Source organism: Olea europaea, unplaced genomic scaffold (genome assembly GCF_002742605.1).
Source record: "Olea europaea var. sylvestris unplaced genomic scaffold, O_europaea_v1 scaffold2207, whole genome shotgun sequence".
NCBI classification, from domain to species: domain Eukaryota; kingdom Viridiplantae; phylum Streptophyta; class Magnoliopsida; order Lamiales; family Oleaceae; genus Olea; species Olea europaea.
Genome location: NW_019240091.1, coordinates 78,941 through 101,111, shown reverse-complemented (window position 1 = coordinate 101,111; position 22,171 = coordinate 78,941). Strand labels below are relative to the sequence as shown.

The 22,171-nt window shown below is 32.0% G+C and overlaps 2 protein-coding genes across 2 annotated transcripts; both read right to left on the bottom strand.

The window, feature by feature from the left end:
* Positions 1 to 3,630: 3,630 nt before the first annotated feature.
* LOC111380764 (probable protein phosphatase 2C 35) lies at positions 3,631 to 7,721 on the bottom strand. The gene is made up of 3 exons (XM_023004399.1): positions 6,426 to 7,721; positions 4,856 to 4,987; positions 3,631 to 4,560 (listed from the first exon to the last, which is right to left on the bottom strand). Exons 1-3 carry the CDS (start codon positions 7,335 to 7,337, stop codon positions 4,555 to 4,557), a joined length of 1,050 nt encoding a protein of 349 aa, XP_022860167.1. The 5' UTR covers positions 7,338 to 7,721; the 3' UTR covers positions 3,631 to 4,554.
* Positions 7,722 to 11,969: 4,248 nt separating this feature from the next.
* On the bottom strand, positions 11,970 to 16,267 carry LOC111380768 (probable protein phosphatase 2C 35). The gene is made up of 3 exons (XM_023004406.1): positions 14,972 to 16,267; positions 13,614 to 13,745; positions 11,970 to 13,318 (listed from the first exon to the last, which is right to left on the bottom strand). The coding sequence occupies exons 1-3, from the start codon at positions 15,881 to 15,883 to the stop codon at positions 13,313 to 13,315; spliced, it is 1,050 nt and encodes a 349-aa protein (XP_022860174.1). The 5' UTR covers positions 15,884 to 16,267; the 3' UTR covers positions 11,970 to 13,312.
* Between the last annotated feature and the right edge of the window lie 5,904 nt (positions 16,268 to 22,171).

Here is a 22,171-nt window from a genome sequence, read left to right as displayed (position 1 = left end):
GTAAAATACTGTGCCGAACCTGCAAAGAAAAGGTGTCAATTTATGTTTTTCCAATCAATCCATCAGGAAATATTATATTAACGAGTCAGAGCGGAAAAAAGGCAGCATTGAGTATGAATACAGTTCATTTTTGTAGCACATATAAATTCTTCAGAAAGTAAAGCAAAGGTGTACCGTTGGCAAGAAAAGCCTCAGCATGTTTAAGGGTTCTGTAATTTCTCGCCAGAGTGCACTTGGCGATTAGAGTGTTAATAGGAACAAGAAGTTTAGATGCTGAACCTTTAAGAGTAAGAGTTTATGTGGCATGTGATGTTCCCATATGGATTTATTAAGTTCATCCATAATGGGTAGTTTGGAAAGCTATACTTCACATTACTAGACAGTATTAAAGAAGACATAATGATCTAAAATATTGTCTATTTAATTCTCCAACCCAATACTACATACCAAGCATGCAGTAAGAGTTCATAGGAATGTTACTGAGCAAATAGGCGCAGAGATTGAAAAACAGGGTCATCACAACAATTTTTTTTTATTTTTTATTTTTTAATAGGTCAGTCATCGCTACTTATCAACCCATACATATAAGAATAATTTATTCTGAAGCAAAATACAGTTACCAGGCACCATACTGAGAGAATTCCCTGCACAATAATCAAAGACATCTAAATTTACTGGTATCAAGTTATCAAAATTGGGTATGTTCAATGTGAAAAGTTACCATTCTCAACAACTCCATTGACGTATACAGCTCTATGCATAAAACATAGAGCCAATTCTTGGGATGCAGAATTATATGGAATAAGGCCTTAAGAATCTCTTCCACTGCCTCATTCCTATGCACCTGCTACTCTATCAAATTACTTGCAGTACAGTATCAAATCGGACGATGGATTTGTAATATAGCACTTTACCATCCACATGGAATGCTTTTCTTTTGAAACATATCTCTACCAGCAAAACTGATGCAGCACAGTATAGAGAACACTAAAATAGAGAAGGGAGAGGGAAAGAGAGAAGTCCAGAGAGGAAGATTTCAATATATCTCAATATTCAATATTCAATTCAATGGTCAGTACAATGAAAAACCCTACACTTGTAATTAAAATCTCAAGTAATCAAGGAAAGCTACTGAACTATTCGTTCTTTTGCCTTGACTTAATGTATAGTTTATGGCAGTCTTTCCAAGAATATCCACAAGGATCTCCATTGAAAACCCTTGAACAGTCCAACAAAAACACAAATTCACAAAAGATGATAAGTAGCATTTCAGGTGATTGAAAATGGATATAGGGAAACTTGTGCTTTATCATTTTTCCCTGTTTAGTTACTGCAAAAAGAGAGAAAAATGCTTACAGAGAAATTTGGGAATAACAAATGCTAAAATATTTCAATTGTTCTTGAAGCGGGTTGGGGTTAGAAGCAAAGAACCTAAATCAAAGAATCAAGCAACTGATATAGATAGACTAATAATATCAACGATCTACTGGAATGACATGCCAAGAGTACTGCATTCCAATTTCCAGAAAATACACTTCTAATTGAACCAACAATTTCTGATCCAGAACTAGTAAAGCACAACATAGATGGAGTTCCTTGACCTAGCATTTTCTTCACCACATCCATCTTGGGCATTAACTGATGCAGCTGGAAATTATCAGAGATTTAGGATAAACAAAAGCATATAATTTATCAAATGGCATATCAGCTAGACTCCGATTAGCTAATAGCAGAAGATGCAGCAGAAACGTGTTGGGCTTTTCTTTTTTTTATTGAAAGGTAATCAAGTATTTTATTAATCAAACCATAATACACAGGAAGTGTATTATCAATACAAATCCGAAAGAAACGACATAAAATTGGGCAGTCCATCTATATGACTAGTAGCCATCACATTAAACCAAGTGTACAATGTGAAATAAAACAATTCTCTAAGTTGCTCTATTGTTCTTGTTCGATCGTCAAAACATCGGCTGTTCCTTTCTCTCCACACACAAAAAACTATGCAGCCCGGAATAAGCTCCTATGCAAGTTTGCTATCCTTGTCACGAAATTTTCTCCCCCATGCCTTTAACACGTCTTCCATACACCTTGGCATCGCCCAATCTATGTGTTGCAATGCGAAAATCTCATTCCACAGTAAACTAGCGTCATCACAATGGAGGAACAAGTGATCAATCGGCTCGCCATCCCTCCTATACATAAGGCACGACTCTGTAATACAAAAACCCCCTGTCCGTAGGTTTTCCGCCGTTATCACCTGTCCTCTGACCACAGTCCATAGTAAAAATGCTAATCGTGGTAGCAATTTACTCTTCCACACCGCCTTCTAAGGGAAAGAGCTATTCTCAACCCCCAATAAAGATTTAAAGAAAGTGCCGACTAAAAACATGTCATCCCGTGCCAACCTCCACCTACTGCAATCACCATATCCTGCCCTGATTTGTACCTCATTTAAAGATGTCAAAAACAGCGCGTAGTTGTGTAAACCCCGTGCACAAGCAATGTTCCAACTGATACTCCCATTATGAATATCTAAAACATCATTCACCATGACAGACGGCAACAATGCAATACGATACAAGGAAATTTCAATCTTAGTGGTTGATCTCAACACCAACAATCATCCCAAAAATTGATAGTATGACCATTCCCCACTACAAACGTCAACCCTCACCGGATATATCGCCACAGACTTACCCCATAAGAGCCTCGACTCTCGACTAAACACCATCCCCTCTCCATAACAACATATTTTGCTCCTATAATTTCTCTCCCAAAACTCCCCTCACCATTCCAAATAGCCACAACCATTTACCCAACAAAACTTTATTAAACAGTATGAAACTCCTCAATCCGAGACCACCCAACCTCATGGGAGAACATACGATACCCCAATTAATCAAATGTAATTTCATCTCCTGCATTAATCCTCCCTAAAGAAAATTCCTTTGGATCCTTTCCAATTTTTTTGCCACTGCAATAGGAATAGAAAACGACATGAAGTAAGAAGGGAGGTTCGACAACTTGGATCTTATGAGAGTAAGACGACCTCCCTTTGAGAGGTACATACGCTTCCACCCCGCTAGCCTTCTCTCCACCCTTTCAACAATACTATTCCAGATATGTGTGCTTTTAAACCAAGCGCCTAAAGGTAGCCCAAGATATGTCATAGGTAATCGCGCAACCCTGCATCCTAGTATAGTAGCCAACTCCACCATGTTATCCACCTCCCACTATGATAGCTTCAGATTTCCCCAGACTTATTTTCAATCCAGATACTGCTTCAAAGCATAAGAGCAAACGCTGCAAATTCCTGATTTGCTCTACCTCTGCATCACAGAAAATCAGTGTGTTGTGTGTTCATTAACAGTTTCTCAATATAGCAATACTTGGCAAGTTGCACCGATCCCTTTTTAGTGAACTTATCAAGCCTTGATGACAAAACGGACATTATTTCCACTCACTGTGGTAAGCACAAAAATATTTAAGGATAAAATTATGTGTTGTAACAACACTACATGTCGTATAAATCCATGGAAAGAAACAATATTTCACTGGTGGTTAAGGAAAAATGATTATCAAATAAGAAAAGCCGTGAACAACTAAGAATCAAATCATTCAATCCCGTGCCAACCTCCACCTACTGCAATCACCATATCCTGCCCTGATTTGTACCTCATTTAAAGATGTCAAAAACAGCGCGTAGTTGTGTAAACCCCGTGCACAAGCAATGTTCCAACTGATACTCCCATTATGAATATCTAAAACATCATTCACCATGACAGACGGCAACAATGCAATACGATACAAGGAAATTTCAATCTTAGTGGTTGATCTCAACACCAACAATCATCCCAAAAATTGATAGTATGACCATTCCCCACTACAAACGTCAACCCTCACCGGATATATCGCCACAGACTTACCCCATAAGAGCCTCGACTCTCGACTAAACACCATCCCCTCTCCATAACAACATATTTTGCTCCTATAATTTCTCTCCCAAAACTCCCTCTCCATTCCAAATAGCCACAACCATTTACCCAACAAAACTTTATTAAACAGTATGAAACTCCTCAATCCGAGACCACCCAACCTCATGGGAGAACATACGATACCCCAATTAATCAAATGTAATTTCATCTCCTGCATTAATCCTCCCTAAAGAAAATTCCTTTGGATCCTTTCCAATTTTTTTGCCACTGCAATAGGAATAGAAAACGACATGAAGTAAGAAGGGAGGTTCGACAACTTGGATCTTATGAGAGTAAGACGACCTCCCTTTGAGAGGTACATACGCTTCCACCCCGCTAGCCTTCTCTCCACCCTTTCAACAATACTATTCCAGATATGTGTGCTTTTAAACCAAGCGCCTAAAGGTAGCCCAAGATATGTCATAGGTAATCGCGCAACCCTGCATCCTAGTATAGTAGCCAACTCCACCATGTTATCCACCTCCCACTATGATAGCTTCAGATTTCCCCAGACTTATTTTCAATCCAGATACTGCTTCAAAGCATAAGAGCAAACGCTGCAAATTCCTGATTTGCTCTACCTCTGCATCACAGAAAATCAGTGTGTTGTGTGTTCATTAACAGTTTCTCAATATAGCAATACTTGGCAAGTTGCACCGATCCCTTTTTAGTGAACTTATCAAGCCTTGATGACAAAACGGACATTATTTCCACTCACTGTGGTAAGCACAAAAATATTTAAGGATAAAATTATGTGTTGTAACAACACTACATGTCGTATAAATCCATGGAAAGAAACAATATTTCACTGGTGGTTAAGGAAAAATGATTATCAAATAAGAAAAGCCGTGAACAACTAAGAATCAAATCATTCATACATTAGTCAATTCTTTAATTTGTACAAGGATGATGGTTATATCATCTGTCCGATTTTCATGCTCTAACCATAATTTATATGATTCTGTGGCAATGGCGGAACATGCATCCCTGGGATCAGGATATTTTGTAACCTGCAAAGATAGACGGAAATTACTGCCAGATATAAGTGGGAAAAAAATATCACTGCTGCACTCTGTTGTTACTTGGTAGCGTCAATTAATAAACTATACGCATAAGAAAAGCATGAAGCCATATTGAGCACAATAATCGATCAAGGTCAATGCTAAATTTACAAATCAAAAACATAACACGTGATTTCTAAAAGGTAAACTAAATTCATGATCAGTCCATATGCAAACTGAGGAGGAAGAGGAGGGGGTACTTGTGATAATGCTATTTATTTATTTTCTTTGGAGTTTATCCAATTTATCATGAAAGGTAAGAGGGGATAAAGGAACCGTGTGTTGATTGTCCTCTAAAGGTAAGTTTTCTTCTTCCTTATGTAAAAAGGGAATAAATCAATCAATCAAATTCCCATGCCATTTGTGTAGGTATATGGGTCAATCAAAAGCAGGCCACATTTCAGTAACCATATGTTACATTGAGCAGTAATTGTAAGCAATGCTTACCTGCACATTTATAGGAATAACTCAAGATGATACTAGAAATAAGGAGCTAACACATGTGCAAGAAGTACCAATTACAATGATATAAATGTTTCTTTACTTCTTCAAACATTGATATAGACCAAGATCTCAAAGTCCAAGGGCAATTATAGTTTTCACAATCATATGAAATGTACTCGAGTCCATTTAGTAACATGATCAATAAAATATTTTGTATGCACCGCAAGTAAAAGAAGAATAATCCTTTCTACAACCATTGGTGTTATAATACTAGTCTAGGTGGCATTAAATGATAAGCCCAATTAAATGCAAAGAATATGGAAGCCATTTAATTAGGCTTATCATTTAATGCAAATTAGACCACTACTAATGTTAGATAAATGGTCGATTTGTAAAATGTACTCGAGTCCATTTTAACATGGTCAATAGAATATTTTGTAAGTGCAGTAAGGAAAAGAAGAATGAAGTCTTACTACAAAGCTTCCAGTTGGGCTCTAGTTTCACATGAATGTTCGTGTGTTTTACATTTATGGAGTTTAATATTTCCATAAAGTTGAACTTCGCAAATTAGACCACTACTAATGTTAGATAAATGGTCGATTTGTAAAATGTACTCGAGTCCATTTTAACATGGTCAATAGAATATTTTGTAAGTGCAGTAAGGAAAAGAAGAATGAAGTCTTACTACAAAGCTTCCAGTTGGGCTCTAGTTTCACATGAATGTTCGTGTGTTTTACATTTATGGAGTTTAATATTTCCATAAAGTTGAACTTCTCAAATTATACATATGCATGCATATCAATTATAGATAAAATCAACCCTAATAGCAAGGCAAACAAAAGCGACATTATTTATGCATAAACTTCCAAAATCTTAATGGTGAAGGAGTAAATGAAAAAGAACAACAGATGAAATATTTCTGATCATTAAATGTGTCATGTACCATGTCCACAACAGTTTGGCTAGGTAGGAACTCAAACACCCCATCACTTGCAACAACAAAGAATGGGTGCTTAGCTGAAAGCTCTACCATGGACACTTCCGGATCAGCAACAACACCAATCTTCTCCGCCAGTCTATCCCCTACACTACGCGTAAATGCAGTTCCTGGATACATCCCATCTTGAACCCATAATCTAGGTGGATCGCCACCCTCAGTTTCCTCATCTCCCCAAGATTGTATTCCTGGATCCTTAAGCCCTTCCACTTGATCAACACTCAAAACCCTAGCCCCACAAAGCTTCACTCTCTCACATTCATCTACCCGGAATGGCGTCTGGTCACGAGATAAATCTTGACCGACAATTTTATTCCCTTCCTTGACAGCTAACACTGCTCTCGAGTCGCCAACATTTGCAACATAAAGCTTATCCCCAATCAAAAGAGCTGTTATGGCCGTAGTACCACTCATGGAATCATCTATATCACTATTATGAAGTTCATCATTTGTTGCCAAAAATGCAGCACTATAAGCCTTGACCGGATCAACTAGTAATGCAGCATCAATTGATAAAATCTCAACGAGCCTATCCTTAACAAAATTCGAGCACTCGGTTCCAAACTGTCCATGCCCATCAAACACACCAAAGAAATGAACATCAGGGTTGCCCTGAATATTCGTTCTGATACAATAACTATCTTGATTTTCCTTACCAGGTGTTTCAGGATAATGACCACGTTGTGTAAGAACAGAATACTCTAACCTGAAATTGTGTGAAGGAACATTCACAATCTCTACCAACCGGTTAGCAAGTATATGTGTATTCTGACCAGGATACACCCCCAATTCTTCCTTGTTATCACCACCTGAGGTTCGTCGAAATCTGCTACAGCACTTACCACAAACACAACCCATACTCGTGTGCAATTTCAAGACACGCAAAATGTTTGCCACGAGTTTTGAAAGAAACTTAGGGTTAACCAGACCCAGTCCTACAAATAAATTTCGATTCTAGGAGAAATTGCCAAATGGGTTCTCTTCGAATCAAACATTGATAATTCCCGATTCAATTTCTCCCCGAACGTGTGAGCCCTCGGAATGGTATTTTGGATTATCAAATAACAAAGCTTTGATTTCTTCCAAATGGGGTTTCCATCTTTAAACAAAAATTAGAAAATCCCAATCAAGATTTAAACAAAGTGAACCAATAAACAATAATTTTTGAGTCGATAGAACGGAAATAAAGCACTAAAATGAACCCTATTTGAGCAAGAGGTAGGAAACTGGCAAATACATGGAAATTAGCCAAATAGAAAGGTATAAAGCTCGGCTAATTTTGATACCCAAAATACCCCTTTTATAATATTACATAATAAATTAATAAAAAATAAAAAATACCCCTTTTATAATATTACATAATAAGTTAATGAAAAATAAAAAAATTTCATTTTAGTTCTTAAAAAATTAAATACTGCTTAAATTTTAATAGATTACCAATTTATTTGATTTATTATATTTATTTGAATTTTTTTGATTTATTTGATTTTTGTTTGCTGTAAGTAGCACCATTTTTTTTGGTATCAGAGACATAGTAATCATGAAAATAACAATAAGAAAAATAGATAATTATTAGTGTTTAGAAGAAGAAAAATGTAATTATATATTTTTGGAATCTATTCATAATAGATTAAAAATAACGAAATTAACAATAATTAAAGAACTTCCTCAAGAAATAAAGGAACAAATATTAGAAAAATTAATAATAGAAAAAATAAAGATATATATACATATGAAAAAATTATTAATATATATGAAGATGAAGAAAATAATTTATATTATAAAGAAAAGTAAAAGTACAAGTAATAATATACATTTAAAATTAAATAAATTGCTTATAAAAATGGAAAAAATACTAGAGGAAATACGAAATATAATGTTAATACCAGAAGAAATGATAATACCAAATAATAGACAATTAATAAAATTAAGATGTGAAAAATTAAAACTTGAGAGTAAATATTTTACTATAGTAAAAGAAGAATTAGTAGATCTAGATACATTTGAGAGAAGATTTAGAAAAATAATAGATAAAATATGTAAATTAACCTATGAGTTAAAAATAAGAAAAAAATTAAGATGTCAATAAGTGAATATATGGAAGAATTACAATCATTAATAAAAATGTTAATAAATGATGTACAAGATTTAAGAAATGAAGTAAAAGAAACAAGAAATGATATAAATATATTAAAAATTGAAATTAGAGAATTAAAAGAAAATAATAAAAACAAAGATAAGAAAATAGATAAAAAAAAAAAAACTTATAGAAAAAGAAATGACTCGAATAGGAAAGAAACATATAGAAAAAGAAATAGAAACATGAAGTATGGATGATAAATTAAGAAAGAAAATATTACCAAAAATAATAGAAGAGGAAGAAGAATCTAGAAAAAAATCATTATGAAAATTAAAAATAGAAGAAAAAGAAAATGAGTGAAGAATTAGATTTGCCAATAGAAAATTTTGATCAATTAAGTTTAACTGGTATAAGTGAATACCAAGTTTTAATAAATATTGGATGAGGACCTAATTCAGCAGGAATCTCTAAACAAGAAGTACATGATACAGATGAAAGTTATGCACATACATATAATAAATCATATAGACAATTCTATGATAAAGTAATAGATAGACAATCACCTAAAGAAAATAAATGTAAAGATAGGTTTGAATTAAATGGTAATTATGATAAACCAATTAATCATGGATAAACAAAACTAGATTTAAACTGCAAAATAGATACTAAAAAAGGCTTATTAATTTGGGCAGATTCAATGATATTGTTCTTTTTGTATAACAAAGATAACACATGAAAAAATATTGAAAGAAGAATAAATTTTTTAATAGCGTCCTTTGAAGAGGATGTTAGAAATTGGTGGGAAGGAATAAGCAATGATACAAAAATACTAATAAAAAGAAAGGTACAAACAAAAATAATCAAGTCAGATAGACAAGGTATAAAAAAATTAGTAGAATATATTTCAGATGAGTTTTTAGAAGAAAATTGGATAAGAAATGCTGAAAAAGAATCAATAAGAGAAAAAGATAATGCTAGAATAAAATTAATAAATTTAACAATATACGATATGTGTAAAATTAAAAAATATACTTGTGAATTTAAAAATTACTATTATATTCTATTTTATAGTAATGAAAATCAAGAAGTATACCAAGACAAGTATTATAATAAGTTACCAGGTTCATGGGGAATATATTTTCAAATAGAATTCGAAAAATATGTTAGAGATAATACTGGAATACCTAGGACTTTAGGTTCGAGAATAAAATTTTTATTTGAAAAACTTGCATACATATGTCAACAAAGACAAATAATGAAAAAATAGGAAAATTAACTAAAATACGTTGTGAAGATATGGAAACCCCTATGCAATGGGGATGTAATCTTGAAAGAAAAAAATAAAAGAAAGTATAAAAATAAAAAATTTAAAAAAATTAGGAATTTTATCAAAAAATACATAAAACCTAAAAGAAGATATTACAAAAGAAAAAATAACTCATATAATCAACAAAAGAACAAAAAGAAAAATAAAAGCCAATGTAAATATTGAAATTGTGGAGAAATAGGTCATATAAGTCCTGATTGTGATAAAAAGAAAGTTAGAATGTTACAAAAATAATATTTAGAAATAAAGGATGAATTAAGTGAAATATCAGATATTGAAGAATACTATGATCAAGAAGTATATATAAGTGAAACAGAAGATGAATCAAAATCTGAATAGAGAAATTGAAGAAATAGAAAGTAATAACATAAATATACAAGAATACGAAGGAATTGAAGGATATGAATTAAAAGTCACTTTTGATAACAACAAATTTGAAAAATTGCAAAAATTATCGTTAGACTTAAAAATAGGAAAATGGAAAGTCTTTGATAAAATTTGAAAAAGAGAAAGAAGAGCAATAAATGAATATCACAAAATATAAAAAAGCCATCAGTGTAAGAATAAGGAGCTCCACCAAAATCTAAACCCAATGCATCTAAAGTGGCTGCTATGATAGCTTGGCCGCGACCAAAATCCCTTAGAGAACTAGGGGGTTCGTTTGTCTAACTAGGTACTATCGGAGGTTTGTAGAAGCATATGAGATGAAAGCATGGCCACAAACGCAACAATTAAAAATGGATAACTTTGGGTGGAATGATAAGGCGAAGGCTGCTTTTGAGAGTTTAAAGAAGGCTATGGCTTCGGTTCCAGTATTGGCACTTCCAGATTTTTTAAAACCGTTTGTGATTGAAATCGATGCGTCCAGCCATGGTTTGGGGGCAGTTTTGATGCAACATCAGAGGCCCATTGCCTATTCTAGTCAAGTTCTCCCATCTCGAGCCCGTAGCAGGTCCATTTATGAGAAGGAATTGATGGCAATCTTATTTGCTATACAAAAGTGGAGACACTATCTGATTGGGAGGCGTTTTGTAGTCCGGACTGATCAGAAGAGTCTCAAATTTCTGCTGGAACAGTGACTAGTAAATGCAAAATATCAAAAGTGGTTAACAAAGCTGCTGGGATTTAATTTCGACATAGAGTACAAGCCAGAGCTACATAAGGCAGTCAATGCCTTATCCTGCATTGAGTTATCTTCAACCTTGACTACACTTAGTATGCCATGTGTTCTACTGCAAGATGAATTATCAAAAGCAGTAAAAGAGGACCCAGAATTGAGCCAGATTCTCACGGCATTGTAAGCTGATTCGTCGTTGTGCCCAGAGTTTGCTTTGGTACGGGGTGCTCTATTATACCATGACAAACTCGCCCTACCCAAGGATTCTCCATTTGTGTTATTGGCATTACAAGAGGGACACGATAGCGAAATAGGGGGCATGGGGGTTTCCTCAAGACATACAAAAGGATTGCTGAAACATTCCATTGGAGAGGCATGAAAGAGGACATTCAGGACTGTGGCAGCTTGTGCCTCCTGTCAACAGAACAAATATTACACTCTCATGCCTGCAGGGCTGCTTCAATATTTACCTGTGCCAGAGAAGGTTTGGGACGATATGTCCATAGAATTTATTGAAGGGTTGCCAAAATCAGATGGTTTCGACTCAATCTTGGTAGTTGTGGAAAGCTTGAGTACGTATGGCCACTTTGTGGGCCTTAAACACCCTTTCTCAGCACCTTCTGTGGCTGCAGTTTTTATTAAAGAAATAATTCGATTGCACGGTACGTCGATATTGATAATCACTGATCGTGACCAGGTGTTTGTTAGCAAGTTTTGGAGTGAACTCTTTCAGCTGCAAGGCACTAAACTAAGGCTTAGTTCGGTCTATCACCCACAAATCGATGGTCAAGCAGAGGTAGTCAACGGGGGTATCGAGACATATTTGTGTTCCTTTACTTCTGGCAGGCCCAAGGAGTGGTTTCGTTTTCTATCATGGGCTGAACTATCTTTTTTTTTTTTTAAAAGGTAATCAAGTATTTTATTAATCAAACCATAATACAAAGGAAGTGTATTATCAATACAAATCTGAAAGAAACATCATAAAATTGGGCAGCCCATCTATATGACTAGTAGCCACCGCATTAAACCAAGTGTACAATGTGAAATAAAACAATTCTCTAAGTTGCTCTGTTGTTCTTGTTTGATCATCAACGCATCGGATGTTCCTTTTTCTTCACACATACCAAACTATACAGCCCGGAATAAGCTTTCATGCAAGTCTGCTACTCCCCATCCCTCTGACACATAAAGCACCACTCTGTAATACAAAAACCCCTTGTCCGTAGGTTTTCCGCCGTTATCACCTGTCCTCTGACCACAGTCCATAGTAAAAATGCTAATCGTGGTAGCAATTTACTCTTCCACACCGCCTTCTAAGGGAAAGAGCTATTCTCAACCCCCAATAAAGATTTAAAGAAAGTGCCGACTAAAAACATGTCATCCCGTGCCAACCTCCACCTACTGCAATCACCATATCCTGCCCTGATTTGTACCTCATTTAAAGATGTCAAAAACAGCGCGTAGTTGTGTAAACCCCGTGCACAAGCAATGTTCCAACTGATACTCCCATTATGAATATCTAAAACATCATTCACCATGACAGACGGCAACAATGCAATACGATACAAGGAAATTTCAATCTTAGTGGTTGATCTCAACACCAACAATCATCCCAAAAATTGATAGTATGACCATTCCCCACTACAAACGTCAACCCTCACCGGATATATCGCCACAGACTTACCCCATAAGAGCCTCGACTCTCGACTAAACACCATCCCCTCTCCATAACAACATATTTTGCTCCTATAATTTCTCTCCCAAAACTCCCTCTCCATTCCAAATAGCCACAACCATTTACCCAACAAAACTTTATTAAACAGTATGAAACTCCTCAATCCGAGACCACCCAACCTCATGGGAGAACATACGATACCCCAATTAATCAAATGTAATTTCATCTCCTGCATTAATCCTCCCTAAAGAAAATTCCTTTGGATCCTTTCCAATTTTTTTGCCACTGCAATAGGAATAGAAAACGACATGAAGTAAGAAGGGAGGTTCGACAACTTGGATCTTATGAGAGTAAGACGACCTCCCTTTGAGAGGTACATACGCTTCCACCCCGCTAGCCTTCTCTCCACCCTTTCAACAATACTATTCCAGATATGTGTGCTTTTAAACCAAGCGCCTAAAGGTAGCCCAAGATATGTCATAGGTAATCGCGCAACCCTGCATCCTAGTATAGTAGCCAACTCCACCATGTTATCCACCTCCCACTATGATAGCTTCAGATTTCCCCAGACTTATTTTCAATCCAGATACTGCTTCAAAGCATAAGAGCAAACGCTGCAAATTCCTGATTTGCTCTACCTCTGCATCACAGAAAATCAGTGTGTTGTGTGTTCATTAACAGTTTCTCAATATAGCAATACTTGGCAAGTTGCACCGATCCCTTTTTAGTGAACTTATCAAGCCTTGATGACAAAACGGACATTATTTCCACTCACTGTGGTAAGCACAAAAATATTTAAGGATAAAATTATGTGTTGTAACAACACTACATGTCGTATAAATCCATGGAAAGAAACAATATTTCACTGGTGGTTAAGGAAAAATGATTATCAAATAAGAAAAGCCGTGAACAACTAAGAATCAAATCATTCATACATTAGTCAATTCTTTAATTTGTACAAGGATGATGGTTATATCATCTGTCCGATTTTCATGCTCTAACCATAATTTATATGATTCTGTGGCAATGGCGGAACATGCATCCCTGGGATCAGGATATTTTGTAACCTGCAAAGATAGACGGAAATTACTGCCAGATATAAGTGGGAAAAAAATATCACTGCTGCACTCTGTTGTTACTTGGTAGCGTCAATTAATAAACTATACGCATAAGAAAAGCATGAAGCCATATTGAGCACAATAATCGATCAAGGTCAATGCTAAATTTACAAATCAAAAACATAACACGTGATTTCTAAAAGGTAAACTAAATTCATGATCAGTCCATATGCAAACTGAGGAGGAAGAGGAGGGGGTACTTGTGATAATGCTATTTATTTATTTTCTTTGGAGTTTATCCAATTTATCATGAAAGGTAAGAGGGGATAAAGGAACCGTGTGTTGATTGTCCTCTAAAGGTAAGTTTTCTTCTTCCTTATGTAAAAAGGGAATAAATCAATCAATCAAATTCCCATGCCATTTGTGTAGGTATATGGGTCAATCAAAAGCAGGCCACATTTCAGTAACCATATGTTACATTGAGCAGTAATTGTAAGCAATGCTTACCTGCACATTTATAGGAATAACTCAAGATGATACTAGAAATAAGGAGCTAACACATGTGCAAGAAGTACCAATTACAATGATATAAATGTTTCTTTACTTCTTCAAACATTGATATAGACCAAGATCTCAAAGTCCAAGGGCAATTATAGTTTTCACAATCATATGAAATGTACTCGAGTCCATTTAGTAACATGATCAATAAAATATTTTGTATGCACCGCAAGTAAAAGAAGAATAATCCTTTCTACAACCATTGGTGTTATAATACTAGTCTAGGTGGCATTAAATGATAAGCCCAATTAAATGCAAAGAATATGGAAGCCATTTAATTAGGCTTATCATTTAATGCAAATTAGACCACTACTAATGTTAGATAAATGGTCGATTTGTAAAATGTACTCGAGTCCATTTTAACATGGTCAATAGAATATTTTGTAAGTGCAGTAAGGAAAAGAAGAATGAAGTCTTACTACAAAGCTTCCAGTTGGGCTCTAGTTTCACATGAATGTTCGTGTGTTTTACATTTATGGAGTTTAATATTTCCATAAAGTTGAACTTCTCAAATTATACATATGCATGCATATCAATTATAGATAAAATCAACCCTAATAGCAAGGCAAACAAAAGCGACATTATTTATGCATAAACTTCCAAAATCTTAATGGTGAAGGAGTAAATGAAAAAGAACAACAGATGAAATATTTCTGATCATTAAATGTGTCATGTACCATGTCCACAACAGTTTGGCTAGGTAGGAACTCAAACACCCCATCACTTGCAACAACAAAGAATGGGTGCTTAGCTGAAAGCTCTACCATGGACACTTCCGGATCAGCAACAACACCAATCTTCTCCGCCAGTCTATCCCCTACACTACGCGTAAATGCAGTTCCTGGATACATCCCATCTTGAACCCATAACCTAGGTGGATCGCCACCCTCAGTTTCCTCATCTCCCCAAGATTGTATTCCTGGATCCTTAAGCCCTTCCACTTGATCAACACTCAAAACCCTAGCCCCACAAAGCTTCACTCTCTCACATTCATCTACCCGGAATGGCGTCTGGTCACGAGATAAATCTTGACCGACAATTTTATTCCCTTCCTTGACAGCTAACACTGCTCTCGAGTCGCCAACATTTGCAACATAAAGCTTATCCCCAATCAAAAGAGCTGTTATGGCCGTAGTACCACTCATGGAATCATCTATATCACTATTATGAAGTTCATCATTTGTTGCCAAAAATGCAGCACTATAAGCCTTGACCGGATCAACTAGTAATGCAGCATCAATTGATAAAATCTCAACGAGCCTATCCTTAACAAAATTCGAGCACTCGGTTCCAAACTGTCCATGCCCATCAAACACACCAAAGAAATGAACATCAGGGTTGCCCTGAATATTCGTTCTGATACAATAACTATCTTGATTTTCCTTACCAGGTGTTTCAGGATAATGACCACGTTGTGTAAGAACAGAATACTCTAACCTGAAATTGTGTGAAGGAACATTCACAATCTCTACCAACCGGTTAGCAAGTATATGTGTATTCTGACCAGGATACACCCCCAATTCTTCCTTGTTATCACCACCTGAGGTTCGTCGAAATCTGCTACAGCACTTACCACAAACACAACCCATACTCGTGTGCAATTTCAAGACACGCAAAATGTTTGCCACGAGTTTTGAAAGAAACTTAGGGTTAACCAGACCCAGTCCTACAAATAAATTTCGATTCTAGGAGAAATTGCCAAATGGGTTCTCTTCGAATCAAACATTGATAATTCCCGATTCAATTTCTCCCCGAACGTGTGAGCCCTCGGAATGGTATTTTGGATTATCAAATAACAAAGCTTTGATTTCTTCCAAATGGGGTTTCCATCTTTAAACAAAAATTAGAAAATCCCAATCAAGATTTAAACAAAGTGAACCAATAAACAATAATTTTTGAGTCGATAGAACGGAAATAAAGCACTAAAATGAACCCTATTTGAGCAAGAGGTAGGAAACTGGCAAATACATGGAAATTAGCCAAATAGAAAGGTATAAAGCTTGGCTAATTTTGATACCCAAAATACCCCTTTTATAATATTACATAATAAGTTAATGAAAAATAAAAAAATTTCATTTTAGTTCTTAAAAAATTAAATACTGCTTAAATTTTAATAGATTACCAATTTATTTGATTTATTATATTTATTTGAATTTTTTTGATTTATTTGATTTTTGTTTGCTGTAAGTAGCACCATTTTTTTTTGGTATCAGAGACATAGTAATCATGAAAATAACAATAAGAAAAATAGATAATTATTAGTGTTTAGAAGAAGAAAAATGTAATTATATATTTTTGGAATCTATTCATAATAGATTAAAAATAACGAAATTAACAATAATTAAAGAACTTCCTCAAGAAATAAAGGAACAAATATTAGAAAAATTAATAATAGAAAAAATAAAGATATATATACATATGAAAAAATTATTAATATATATGAAGATGAAGAAAATAATTTATATTATAAAGAAAAGTAAAAGTACAAGTAATAATATACATTTAAAATTAAATAAATTGCTTATAAAAATGGAAAAAATACTAGAGGAAATACGAAATATAATGTTAATACCAGAAGAAATGATAATACCAAATAATAGACAATTAATAAAATTAAGATGTGAAAAATTAAAACTTGAGAGTAAATATTTTACTATAGTAAAAGAAGAATTAGTAGATCTAGATACATTTGAGAGAAGATTTAGAAAAATAATAGATAAAATATGTAAATTAACCTATGAGTTAAAAATAAGAAAAAAATTAAGATGTCAATAAGTGAATATATGGAAGAATTACAATCATTAATAAAAATGTTAATAAATGATGTACAAGATTTAAGAAATGAAGTAAAAGAAACAAGAAATGATATAAATATATTAAAAATTGAAATTAGAGAATTAAAAGAAAATAATAAAAACAAAGATAAGAAAATAGATAAAAAAAAAAAAACTTATAGAAAAAGAAATGACTCGAATAGGAAAGAAACATATAGAAAAAGAAATAGAAACATGAAGTATGGATGATAAATTAAGAAAGAAAATATTACCAAAAATAATAGAAGAGGAAGAAGAATCTAGAAAAAAATCATTATGAAAATTAAAAATAGAAGAAAAAGAAAATGAGTGAAGAATTAGATTTGCCAATAGAAAATTTTGATCAATTAAGTTTAACTGGTATAAGTGAATACCAAGTTTTAATAAATATTGGATGAGGACCTAATTCAGCAGGAATCTCTAAACAAGAAGTACATGATACAGATGAAAGTTATGCACATACATATAATAAATCATATAGACAATTCTATGATAAAGTAATAGATAGACAATCACCTAAAGAAAATAAATGTAAAGATAGGTTTGAATTAAATGGTAATTATGATAAACCAATTAATCATGGATAAACAAAACTAGATTTAAACTGCAAAATAGATACTAAAAAAGGCTTATTAATTTGGGCAGATTCAATGATATTGTTCTTTTTGTATAACAAAGATAACACATGAAAAAATATTGAAAGAAGAATAAATTTTTTAATAGCGTCCTTTGAAGAGGATGTTAGAAATTGGTGGGAAGGAATAAGCAATGATACAAAAATACTAATAAAAAGAAAGGTACAAACAAAAATAATCAAGTCAGATAGACAAGGTATAAAAAAAATTAGTAGAATATATTTCAGATGAGTTTTTAGAAGAAAATTGGATAAGAAATGCTGAAAAAGAATCAATAAGAGAAAAAGATAATGCTAGAATAAAATTAATAAATTTAACAATATACGATATGTGTAAAATTAAAAAATATACTTGTGAATTTAAAAATTACTATTATATTCTATTTTATAGTAATGAAAATCAAGAAGTATACCAAGACAAGTATTATAATAAGTTACCAGGTTCATGGGGAATATATTTTCAAATAGAATTCGAAAAATATGTTAGAGATAATACTGGAATACCTAGGACTTTAGGTTCGAGAATAAAATTTTTATTTGAAAAACTTGCATACATATGTCAACAAAGACAAATAATGAAAAAATAGGAAAATTAACTAAAATACGTTGTGAAGATATGGAAACCCCTATGCAATGGGGATGTAATCTTGAAAGAAAAAAATAAAAGAAAGTATAAAAATAAAAAATTTAAAAAAATTAGGAATTTTATCAAAAAATACATAAAACCTAAAAGAAGATATTACAAAAGAAAAAATAACTCATATAATCAACAAAAGAACAAAAAGAAAAATAAAAGCCAATGTAAATATTGAAATTGTGGAGAAATAGGTCATATAAGTCCTGATTGTGATAAAAAGAAAGTAAGAATGTTACAAAAATAATATTTAGAAATAAAGGATGAATTAAGTGAAATATCAGATATTGAAGAATACTATGATCAAAAAGTATATATAAGTGAAACAGAAGATGAATCAAAATCTGAATAGAGAAATTGAAGAAATAGAAAGTAATAACATAAATATACAAGAATACGAAGGAATTGAAGGATATGGATTAAAAGTCACTTTTGATAACAACAAATTTGAAAAATTGCAAAAATTATCGTTAGACTTAAAAATAGGAAAATGGAAAGTCTTTGATAAAATTTGAAAAAGAGAAAGAAGAGCAATAAATGAATATCACAAAATATAAAAAAATCATAGATGTAAGGACAACTTATGGGCAATATAAATTAAATCTTTTAACAAAAAATACAGTTAAAGAACTATTGACAAAAGATCGGTAAAAAATAAAGTGAAAAAAAAGCAATATGTTTATTTAGCAGGAATACAAATAATGTTTAAATCACTATTTAGAGAAGGGATAGATTCACCCTTAACTATAACTTTACATGATGGAAGAATAATAAACTTAAATGATAGTCATTTAGGAACAATATAATGAAATTTAGCATATCAAAAAATTATGTTTACATGTTATCCAAAATATTGTGTATCATTAAAAGATAGAAATTTTAATGAAGTTTTAGGACTACATTTTAAATTTCATAGAGATGATATCATGCAATCAGGTGATCAAATTATGACTATAGAATATAGAACTTTATATACATTTACTAATTCTAATTATGGAAATATTTATTCCAATAAGCCATATATTGAAGTTCATAAAGAATGTAAAGATATTAGTAAAATAATAGAACCGAATAAACAAATAAGTTTAATTCCAGAAGAATATGAATTTAGTATAACAAAAAATAAACCTAAAATAACATAATTAAATGAATGAGAATGTTCTAGTAATATTATATTTAAGGATTAATTAAAAGATCAAAAAGTTTTAAAATACCTAATAAAAACCAGTTAGAAGAGATCAACAAAATAAACGAAATAAAATTGTATATGAATGCTGGAAACATGAAAATAGAAGGAGAATATTATAATGGAAGAGAAAATATAAATGGAACAAATATATTAATAAATACAGGAGCTAGTGAACGTCATATAGCTTCGATTAGAAATAAAGGACTAATAACTCATAAAATTGAACTATATAAGTATGTAAATTTTGATGAACAAGTACATATAACAGATTTAGAAGTTAAGGTATTAATAAAAATAGGAGGAATAGATCTTTTAGTACAATGTTACATAGATAAGAGTATGGATATAAATCCCTATATACTTTTAGGAATGAATTTTCTAAATGGATTAGAAAATTATAGTATAAAAAGAGAAGGATTATATATTGTTCATAATGGACAAACTACATTATGTAAAAAGAATTAGATGAATAATCAGATAAGTTTTCCATCAGCTGTGTATATATAAATTACTATTGTAAAAACAAATACAACAACTTGTGCTTTAATAGATACAGGAAGTGATATAACAATATTTAAAAGTTTTTTAATAAAATCATGGAATAATAATAGTAATATAAAAATAACTGAATTTACAGAAGAAAGTACTCAAATAATTAATAGTGCTGATAAAACTAATATAATTATTGGAAGTAAACAAGTAAGAATAAATAAAATTTATAAATATTATAAATTAGAATGTGATATATTGTTAGGAAATGACTTCATACAACAATTTCAATAGTATAAACAAAATAATTATATGATAATGCTACAAATACCTTGTGGAAACTTATTAAAAATTCATAGAGAATTTAAACTTAATAGAGTTCAGCCAGCCCACCATGGTGATAAATGGGAGAAAAAAACCAATTATATTTAATGAAATAAAAAATAAAAGAATATTATATAAAAAAAGTTCTAAAAACAGGAATAGAAATGAATATAGAAAAAATTATTGAACAATTAGAAAATGTTTATGGAGAAAATCCATTATTATTTTGGAAACCACATCACTCAAAAGTCAAAATAGAATTAACAGAAAACGTTATAATAAGAGTTAGACCAATGATGTATACAATAGAAGATACACAAGAATTTAAACATCAGATAAAAGAATTGTTAGAACAAAAACTTATTACACTTAGTAATGGACCTCATAGTAGTCCAGTCTTTATGTTTATGAAACATTTTGAACAAGTTAGAGAAAAAGCTAGAATGATCATAAATTATAAAGAACTAAACAAATATATTAAATTTGATGGTTATTTCTACCAAATAAAGAAGTGTTAATAAATCTTGCAAGAGGAAAACAAAATTATTCTAAATTTGATTGTAAATGAGGATTTTGGCAAATAAAAATGGAAGAAGATAGCATACAATATACTACATTTAGCACACCTCAAAGAAAATATGAATGGCTAGTTATGTCATTTGGCCTAAAAAATGCACCACAAATATATCAAAAAAGATGGATAACATATTTAAAAATTTTAATGAATTACTAAGAGTTTATATAAATGATATATTAATATATTCTAATAGTAAAGAAGAGCATAAAAATCATTTAATCAAATTTATTAACAAATGTAAAAAAGAAGGAATTGTACTATCTAAAAAGAAATTTATAATAGAAAAATAAGAGATAGACTTTCTTGCATTATCAATAGATAAAAGAGGGATAAAATTACAGACTCATATATCTAAAAAGATATAAAGTTTTTCAGATAAATTAGAATCCAAAAAACAAATACAAAAATTCTTAGGATGTTTAACCTATGCAGAAGGATTTATTGAAAATCTTTCTAAGAAAAGACATAAAATTCAAGTTTTATTTAGAAAAACAAATACTAAAGGATGAAATGAAGAACATACAGAAATAATTAAATCATTAAAAAAAGAATGCAAAAATTTACCAAAATTAAGATTATCATATGAAAAAGATAATTGGAATGTTAATACAGATGTCTCAGATAAATATTGGGCAGCAATATTAAAATAGATCTAAATGAAATTTGTAGATATTCAAGTGGAACCTTTAACCAAGCAGAAATAAATTATACTACTCATGAGAAAGAATTACTAGCAATTATTAGAGGAATAAAGAAGTTCTCATTATTCTTATTGTCCAAAAAATTTATTGTTGAAACTGATAATTCTCGAGTTACAGGATTATTCAAGAATAAATTATCATCAGAATCTCAATACAAAATGCTCCATAGATGGCAAGTTTATTTAATATTTTATAATTTTGATATAGTCCATATTAAAGGAGTTAATAATTTTCTTGTAGATTTTCTCAGCAGAAACATAGAATTTGATGATGGATAAAGACAATGTCATGGAATTATACCAATCTATTATATATATACAAAAAAGGATAGATTTTCTTAAAGAAGAATCCGAAAATATAAACTTTGGAGCAACCCAAATCTCAGAGATGTTCAACTCAAATATAAAAATACTGTTGAATATCACTATTGAGCATAAAAAATATGCCATAGAGCTCAAAAATCAAGTTGATGCTATTGCATCATAACTAAAAATATATTGTCTGATTCAAATATAC